We start from the raw sequence: 10,222 nt of genomic DNA, 5'->3' as shown, positions 1-10,222 counted from the left end.
CTTGGCTCTGCAGAGTCGTCTGCATGAGCAAACAGCTGCAGGCAGCAACACTCACTTGCCTTTTGCTCAGGTTGTGTGTTGAATGTGTCATAAGAAGCCACAGGAGAAATGTAAAGGCAGACGATGTGAGATTAGTTACTGACTGACAACTGAAAGTCCAACTAATTGTCACTTGATTGGCATGGCACTTGCTAGCCTGCCACATGTTGGGAGGAACAGTCTGACCAATATGCTTCTTATTGGGCAATTGATAAAAGCTGATGCCATTCTCTTATTCAGTCAGTAATAGTTTTTTATCATGACTTTTTATCGTGCCTCATCATAAACTTTTTAGCAGTCCATTATGAGCTAAAGCTTACAGGTGGTGAGCACCTTAAATTGCTGAAGCTATAAAACTTTCAAAAAGATGATTTATCTGGGTGGATACATCAGCAGCAGCTCTTTAGAATATTTCAACAGAACTGCACAAACATTACTGTTTAGTTTAAGCAAACATTTACACTCTTGCTTTCTCTCTCTCTCTCTCTCTCTCTCTCTCTCTCTCTCTCTCTCTCTCTCTCTCTCTCTTTCTCTCTGTACCGGTCACACAACTTTTGCAACCATTCAAATGAGTTTAAAGAGTCTTTCCTGTAGCAGATTTTTTGCCATCGCTCATAGATGTTCCTGTCCTCCATGTTGAAAACTGACACATAAACAACTGATGCCTTTTCTGTAGAAATGTATATATTGCATGTTTCATTCATTCATTGAGTGAGTTTGAGTGAGTTTATTTATTTAAGAAGGGACAATACACATTAATTAACGTGAGCACTTAGGTCCATCATGTAAAGTGCCAGATTTAGCCGTACAGGCTAGTTTTCATCTGCAGTCCCTGGCAGGTTGATGGCATATAAAAAACATGAAGAGAAAACATACAGGAACACATAGGCACATAAACACATAAGCACAGACAAAAGCACATAAGCACAGACAAATAGCAAGACAATGACATAACCCCTACTCCAGATTATGACAGCAGTCCCTGGCAGGTTGATGGTATATAAAGAACATTAAAAGAAAACATACAAGAGCACATAAGCACATAAACACATAAGCACTATTGCAAGCATTGTATCTATAGTCAGCCTGTCTGATGCTTATTTTTCAGTAATAGATGTTGCCTAGTCACCTGGTTAGTGTTCAAGCAGGGGTCAAGCCCAAAAAATACACACTAACCAAAACACACAGTCTGACGTTCATTACCAATACACAGATCTTTCCTTTAGGGTGATATTCATCTGTCTTTCAGTCAGTGCGATACATTTTGACGTCTGTCTCTGTGTCACTCTTCATCTCACCACCTCTATCTCACACTTGACATTAAGAACTTTTATGGCCTACAGACTTCTTCATGGAACCAGAGACCATAATCCGCTTTGACCTTTTTCAAGCCGGACTGGAATGTGTCCAGTAGGAATGGGACGATCTGCTTATCTCAAGATACGATTTAATATGTGATTAGGGGGTTCATGATTTGATCCAAACACGATATGATGTAAATAAAAGTTCAATGACAACAAAGTATGACTGTGCAGAATTATGTTTATTTTTGAGCCACACATCTTTCTAGCAATGGCATTGGGCTTGCTAGAATGTAAACAACAATTTAAAAATGCTGTCATTACAAAGTGCAAGAAACCTAATATAATTTGAAATTGTGATGTCAAGCCGTCTCATTTGTGATTACTAAAGCAGAATAAAATGTAGCTAATATTGTGATTCATTTTTCTGCCCCACAATACGTATTGTCACTTTTTGCACTGCGATATGCTGAATTTCGATATATCGTCCCTATTGCTCCTATACCTGTTATCCAAGTTTGTTAATCATCTGAACACTTTACCAAAATAACAACTTGATAATCAGTCTTAGTTTGACACTTTTTCTCTGTAGAACAGAACGCTCGCCTCGAAGATGATAAAATGTGATTGACAACATCAGTTTACAGTTAACATCAGTTTTTAATTTTCCCATTTCAGGCTTTTCCACTATATTTTTTGGAGGAGATCTAGATTCTGCAAATATTCTCAGTGTATGTATATATTGAGTCAAGCAAAGTACCTCACTGGATTAGAACCAACCCCTTCGCAAATAAATCATTCAGCAAGAGTTCAAATAAATTTGCCGGAAGGGAGGAATGCACCGTGCGGCACAGTGGGAGTGCCACTGAATTCCAACTTTGAAATATTCTTCTCCTTACCGTACATATTATTTTGCCTTATGATGGTTTGCATTTATTGTTTAGTGCTATGGCCAGAGGCAAGACAGGCTTTTCTCTGCCTCCTAATCTAAGTCACACTGATGTACAGCTCCATAGATAATCAATCTAATACAAAATTATTAATAAGAGCACATTTTCTCATTTGGAAGTTATATCATTAATGTAATATAGAGTGTATTGGGATGTAAGTTCAGAGAAACATTGCAGGGGTCCATAAAGTCTTCATTTTATTATCAGTGGGTCAGTGGATCTGTTAGGTTGCACATGGGCATGGTATTGACAGATTAGATTAGATTAGATTAGGTTACATGATGTAGTTTAATTCCTTTGCTTCAACAGTTTTTGTATTCATGTTCACATAGCTGAATATTCCCCGTAATAACTGCCGTTCTTAAAATGATCAAAAGAACATGTAGGTGTCATCACAGCAGCTTCTCCTCAGGCTATTAGTCTCACCTAGTTTGTTTATCTAAAGAACTCACCATGTGAGTACGGCCTGCAGTCATGGTGAAGGAGCCATTTACAGCAGCCTTCCTCATTTGGACACACCCTTTCTTTCAGAATTGATATGTCACGAAGGTGCTGTGTCGCAAATAAGTCAAACTCTTCCTACTTAACACCAGGAGTCAGCAAGGTGTCTTAAAGTGGAGAGAAGTGTCCAGCTCTGAGTGTTGGGTATGATAGAAACCACCCTGCCCTAATCCATCGTCACCTGAGGGCGACTATACAGGCATAACCGTCACAGTCTCCAGAGGATCGAGACTTTTGGTCTGCCTTTACCTGTCATCTGTGTCAGGCAGAGGAACGCTTCAGGACAGGAGAGGCAGCGCTGTGTTGGAGCCTCAGCAGTGGCAGCTCAACTTCTCTACTGAAATCCACCTGGTACTCACCTGACCAGGTAAGACTGCAGTTCACAACAAGGCAGAATATACTACTACTATTACTGTGAGTACTACTACTACTAATACTCCTACTGCCACTCCTAGTGCTGTCACTACTGCTACTAATTGCAGTACTACTACTACTCTCATTACTACTACTACAGCTACTATTCATCTGACTAGCACTACTGCTATTACTACTACAATTACCTTTACTACTACTACTACTACCACTACTATACTACTACTACTACTATTACTACCATAATTACTATTATTACTGCTATTACTGCTGCTGATGCTACTACTGTACACCCACTACCACCACGACTACTATTGATAATAACAATAATAATATAATAATTTGATTTGTGTATAATATGCTTTCCCTCACAAAATATTATTTAGATGATTGACTTTCAAACAGGCATGTAGACAGCAAGCGACAATGGATTGTTGTTATACACTTGCAGTTAAAACAGAATCAATCTTAAAATGCACTGATATTTTGTTAATCTAGCTATTTAATTTGGATAAAAGACTATTTAAATCAAGTTTTGTAAAACCTCAAAGACTATACTGGCTGATCTGATGGAGTGAATGGGTGTGTAAAAAATGCAAATGCAAAAAATGCAGATAAAAAAAACAGTGACATTTCCCTATCTCTCTTTCCTTCTCACTCTCTCACTACCCCACGCACATACAAACTCAAACACACACACACACACACCCACACACGCACACACACACACACACACACACACACACACACACACACACTCAAACGCACACGCGCTCACACACACACACACACACACACACACACACACACACAAATAAGTGTGCAGAATATAGATTATAGAGATTAAATAGATATATAGGCACATATAGGTGTGTTATTAAGCACCTGTGCCTTTGTGTGGTGGAATGCATGATGAATGACCAAACCTTTTTCATATCAACTAAATGCCTCTCATATCAGTTTGGCTGCTATCTAGCGAGGTGTTAAACATAGCACCAACCATAGCTCATTATTTTTAGACTTTGTGCCTTGTTTTCATGTGCACACTGCTTTCATTTGAGCATTATAAATACACACATACCCACACATCAACACTCACACACTCTCTCACTTGCTTACCTGGGGCTGCAAATGGACAAACATGGTGGGAAAAATATCTTCTTATATCTTATATCTTAACCATAACTTCCTTGTAACAATTCAGCCAACAACAAGAAAAGATACACCATCTACACAAATACCCACCTCAAAGCAAAGCCTTTCCCAATTCTCCCACAGAGGAAGGAATATCTAGAAGAGCGAGTTTTTCACTCAGTTTTTACCTCTACCTCGCATTCGTACAGTTAATGCCTGGAGGTGAGGAAATAACAAAGACACTTTACATGCATCAGATAACATGCATGCAAGCGTCTAGACTCATTCACACAGCCCTGGCACATTTTCCCTTTATACTTATTCCTCTCTAGGAATATTTGGCCAATTAATGTTGTTCCCGTATTACAGTAATACTGCCAATCTTGCCATACTGTTACTGTTAATTCACTAATACAATAAGTGCATAGGCATGCCTAGATAGAGCAAGATGCAACTCCAAAACCACATTAGTGATCTCTCAGGATACCTTAGCTGAAGTGTGTTTCCATTTCAGCATATGTATACACAGCGTGAATAGATTGAATAGACAAATAAACATAAAGTAAGAGATTTTGTGGTAAGTGCAGCAGAGGATACAGCAGTGTTCATTTTGGCAGCAATTATAGATTTTGTTTTAGCAAAGTTTTTGTACATTTTGGTCATTTTGGTCTTTTTGTCACATCTGTTTCAGTCAAATTGTTGAGGCAAAGGAGATAGCAGATAAATATGCATTCATGCTCGCTGTCTTAAGGCAAAAACATGACCAAATATAATTTAATTCAAATCAACAACTTCATCAAATTGAATACCTATGAATAAGTCTTTTGTCACATAAATGCATACGTTTGGTCATTGTTATTTGAGATGTACTGTAATTAGTTTTAATCCAGTTGTATAAAACATCATTTTTGTTGACCAGTTTAATTCTGGGATACAGCACCACTCCCAGTGAGCTGTTCTCTTACTCATACCATGAATGTGCTGCTTATCCATTGTGTCCCACCCTTTATGTTGTATTCTATCGCTTTCTTTTGCAATTAACTTCAGATCCATCTTGATGACCTAAAGTGCTTGAGATTTTTTTTCCTGCTTTGGGTTTTCCATTGTGATTACAACCGACAGGATCAACACACACTTTGTACCATGATCACTGTGTGTTTTAGAATTAAAACTGGCAAGCAAATTAGTTTTTTTACTTGATGGTATCAGTTTAACCTACTTAAGATCGATGTCTGTGAAAAGGCTGAACAAAATGCATTATATTATTGTTGAGTGATGTCAACAATAAAGGTGAACAGCTTGAAACAGAAGTACTCGAATAATCAAACAAGCCATAGTTACATTTTAGAATCGAAAATTGCAGCATTCACAGGATTTGTTACAGATTCTGTATTCAAAACACACTGCAACTTTGAAGCACATTAAAATGCAATGAAAGACAAACATGATTGAGTCGCAAAGGCTACGTTAGCAAAACTAGAATGACTGATTCCATATTTCAAAGCAAGTCCCTGCAGAGTAAATACTATTGAACAAATGTCAAGTTTACTTAAGGATTGCTGCTGTTTAAATATTGGGCATTTGGGTATGGTTTCAGTGTAGCATCAAAGCAACACTGTCTCAGAGGACAATGTCCCTGTTGAAGCTGTCAAGGTTGTGACTAGATAATGACACTGATGACAGCATTCTGTGAACACACTGCTTTCTTCCTCCAGTGTCAAAGAAGCCTGAGCATGGGGAGTCCAGGTTGTGAGCAGGTAGGCAGCACCACACACTCACCTCTCTACATCAGTCACCCCCATACCGACACCAAGAAGGCCTGGCAGGACGAGGCGGAGGACATCAAACCGCCCCGCAGCTTGTTGGGGCTACCTGAGCTCAGCTGGCCGGGGGTCTACCTGCCCTGCTGCGACAGACTAGCCGCTGAGGAGAACCCATGGCTGCTGAGGATGGCAGAGGCGGCCGCCCCCGCTCTGCCCCCCTCCAAGGCCGTGGAGCCGAGCCCCACCGTTCACAGCCAGGCCCCGGGCCCCGCTCCGGAGCTGGAGGGTCAGGTGGAGGAGCGCTGCCTGGAGCAGGTCCAGACCATGGTGGTGGGAGAAGTGCTGAAGGACATAGATACGGCTTGCAAGCTGCTCAACATTACACCAGGTAGGACAGCTAAGTGTTACGAAGCAGTAAACTCTCAGAAGTAGGCAAGACACTGAAATGCATCAGTTTGTCGTTTGCTCCTGTTCTGTATATAGAACTTGGCAATGAAATAAAGGCATTTCAAGTTTTTTCACTTCAAGCCGAGTGCCTTGGTTGCTCTCATCTTCAAAAGTGTTACGCAGCATTGTTTGTGCAAAAGGCCAACTGTGCGCAAGTACCACTGAAACAAAGACCCATTGAAACACTACACTCTTTTTCTGCAGAAACTGTTGGCAGAACTTGTAGCCTAGTAGCAAACCAAATAAACCTTCAAACGGCATCATTTGTTAGTTGGCTCCCATATCAACATCCATGCTGATGCAACTGACACTTGGCGAGCAGAGTCAGCGGCCTTGCCCGCCTTGTGCAAACTCCTCTGTTGACAGTTCATCATCTCCACTTCTTAATAACTCAGTCTTTTCCAACAACTTTCAAAATCATACGCAGTCCATGCATAGATGATTTTATTATTTGCTTTCACTGGAGCAGGATCATCACAATATTTGGTTATTGAAATTTGCTTCACGGTGTGCATTTGTAGCAATTACATTTCTGATGGATCACAATACAAACACAGGCAGGCTAACATTAGTTTTGGTCACATTGTCGTAATTTAAACCTTTTCTAGTTTTCATTTAATTTGAATCAGCAAAATTTCAGACATTTTAGTCTACTATGTCTCATCCATTTCAGTAAAAATGTCATTCTTTTTTTTTATGTATAGCTATACTAAAAGATCCTCAACAGTTTTCACTTTGTGTAAAGGATATATGCACCATGTATTTATATAACAGCTGAGTTGATGAAGGTAGATAAGAGCGATGGTTAGAGGTAGAGAATATGCATTTATGCTCTCTCTAATAACAAAAACATGAAAACATTTTATTCACTGTTAAGTAACATCAAATTGAATATCCATTAGTGTCCAGTTGAATTGTAATCTCAGGACGTTTTCGTTGATGAAAATACTAAATAATTTTTTTCTTGTCTTATTTGAAGTCATTTGTTTTCTGTTATGTAAAGTGTGATTATTGACAAATAGTCTGTCCTGTCCTCTGCAGACCCCATGGACTGGAGCTGTGTGCACGTTCAGAAGTGGCTGCTGTGGACCGAACACCTCTACAGGCTGCCACAGGTCTGCAAGATGTTTCAGGAGCTGACTGGGAAGGATCTGTGCTCCATGACAGAAGAAGACTTCAGACAACGCTCATTACAGTGTGGAGACATGCTGTACGCTCATCTGGACATCTGGAGATCAGGTAGCAACAGCAGAGAGGCTAGGGAAGGGGGAATTAAACTAAAAGAAGACACATTAACTCTGCATTCCAAAATTGGAATGGCTGCTGCTTTAAAAGTGTAACAAATTTGTAACAGTTGTAAACAAAGTTGTAGCAAATGCAGTGTGAATGAGTGCAAAGAAGTGGCTGGCAGTATTCTGCGTGTTATCAACTGCTGCTGGATTGGTTTTTGTTTTGATAAAGCTTATTGACTTGGCTTTCTGTCTGTGTTTTTTTTAGCTGCAGGCATGAAGGAACGCTGCCCGCTCGGAGATGGCAAATCTGGTAAGTTCTAGGTCATGGCTAGAATTTGCTCTGAGTATAGTGTAACTGCAATAGTTAAGTTGGTTGCTTTATGCTGGGATAAAACATAAGCGAAGCGAGAAAACACAGTGATATGTATCCTTTGGCATTAGGTCCCTGAATGTCAGTCCTCTCCTCCCAGGTGCTGATGATCCCTGGTCAGATGTGGTGTCCAGTTACCCCAGCCAGCCCATCCACCTGTGGCAGTTCCTCAGAGAGCTGCTGCTCAAGCCTCACAACTACAGTCGCTGCATCCGCTGGCTCAACAAGGAGAAAGGTAAGGTGATGGAGAGTCATGCTACAATGTGTGGCATAACACTTGCGAGTGTGGAAGTAACTAATTACAGTTACTGTAATTGAGTAGTTTTTTCGTGCAATTGTACTTTTTTGAGTATTTTCTAAAATCAATCATTTTACTTTACTCTCCACAAGCATTGCCTCAGAAACTGGCCAGTTGTAAATTGGCCAAATATGGAGCCATTCACAGAGAGTCAGTCAGCCAAAAAGAGAAGAGTAATCTGGCTTGACTTTATTTAGTAATTTTCTTTTTTCAATTAAACGAATCTAGTTTGAACTCTGTCCTCTCAGACTTTCAGAATTGCATGGAAAAGATCACATGCAACACTGTTCTCTTTTGTAAAAATGAACTCAATAACCTTTACTCTGAGTACATGTTATTAGCTACTTTTAGTTAAGTTTTTACTATCTACTTATGTACAATTTCTGTAACAAAGTAATAACATACTTCTACTTGAATAGGATATTTTGATACGCTTTCCAAAGTATACAGGAAGAATTACAGGTACTTTTGTACCCCTGGACAATTGTAGCACAGTCTGTATCAGGGTTTTTTCACCTCAGGACCCAAACTAAGTGAATCCAGTATTACCTCAGACTACCTTAGTCTCATTAAAGCATATTCTTATCAAGTGGGAACCCAGGAGAAAAAGGCCCATCATCCATTTTGACTCTACTTTGACTTAAGCAACAATGGTCTGGATTGTTGTTGTTCAACAGCAGGACTAATTTCCAAGCCTGGTTTTATTTGCTCTGTCCACAGGAATATTCAAAATAGAAGACTCTGCTCATGTGGCCAGGTTATGGGGTATCAGGAAGAACCGCCCGGCTATGAACTATGACAAACTGAGTCGCTCTATACGGCAGTACTACAAGAAGGGCATCATCCGTAAGCCTGATGTTTCACGCAGACTGGTCTACCAGTTCGTCAACCCTGTATGACAAAGAGGATCAGCCAATCAGAATGAGCCGATGGCGAGAGACTGAAGGCCACAGATATGCTGGACATAAACGTAACATGAACTCTGAAGCTCTCCGTTCATTTCATTTCAACTGTAAAGACTGCCTACTAAAATATGCACTCCTGCCTATCTTATTCTCAACAGTACTCTACTTGGAAATGGGTTTTGTTTCTTTGTTGTCTTTAAAATATATATTTTACATTTCAGAATGGTGTTTGATTTCTCAAAAGGTCACAAAAAACTTTTTGTATCTTACTCTCCTTCTAAGTGGAAAACCTGTAAATCCTCTTAAACAATGGCACTTGCTATATTCCTGTTATTCCTGTTATTCCTATTCGGGCATTGAGAATGTTTATATGTTGCAGAGCAATGCCAAAACAAGTGAATATTTTATTAAACCTACCTTGATGGATAATCTTACCTACATTTCTCTCTCTGGGTTTATGTTTCTGGGTGTGTGTAAAAATAAAACAATAAAGTATCAAGTGTTGTCTTTGTAAAAGTAATCAAACAAGTGGAAGCAAACGTATAGTAAAATGAGCACACAGTTTCCTCAGCAGCATCACTCCTGCTACATCGTATACATCACACATACAGTCCATAAAAGAAACACACAGACACTAACCTTTTTTTTTTTTCAACAAACTTGTTCCCCTTTCAAACCAATATCGCAATATTGACACCATCACAACAAATTTGATTCAGGTTTTTCATCACTATCGTCATTATTATCGGTGATCATAATCATCTTTATGCATATTTAAATGAACTTTTTGTTACATTAAGATGAACAGGCACTACACCAGTTAGGAGATAAAAGTACATCACTAACTATGAACATACATCTTCTAGACCGCTAATATAGGGTTTTCACAACATGAGCTGTTGCCCCCTTG

The 10,222-nt window shown here is 39.5% G+C and overlaps 1 protein-coding gene across 1 annotated transcript; it reads left to right on the top strand.

The window, feature by feature from the left end:
* Window positions 1-2,968: 2,968 nt before the first annotated feature.
* On the top strand, window positions 2,969-9,603 carry LOC139664615 (SAM pointed domain-containing Ets transcription factor-like). Its single transcript, XM_071543518.1, has 6 exons — window positions 2,969-3,158; window positions 6,013-6,448; window positions 7,549-7,746; window positions 8,005-8,049; window positions 8,210-8,344; window positions 9,128-9,603. Exons 2-6 carry the CDS (start codon window positions 6,031-6,033, stop codon window positions 9,304-9,306), a joined length of 975 nt encoding a protein of 324 aa, XP_071399619.1. The 5' UTR covers window positions 2,969-3,158; window positions 6,013-6,030; the 3' UTR covers window positions 9,307-9,603.
* Window positions 9,604-10,222: the final 619 nt, after the last annotated feature.

Source organism: Centroberyx affinis, unplaced genomic scaffold, assembly GCF_046629955.1.
Source record: "Centroberyx affinis isolate AG114_WGS23_722 - 3 ecotype Tasmania unplaced genomic scaffold, CSIRO-AGI_Caff_v1 ptg004325l_1, whole genome shotgun sequence".
Lineage (NCBI taxonomy): Eukaryota > Metazoa > Chordata > Actinopteri > Beryciformes > Berycidae > Centroberyx > Centroberyx affinis.
This window is presented reverse-complemented; position numbering and strand designations above follow the sequence as displayed.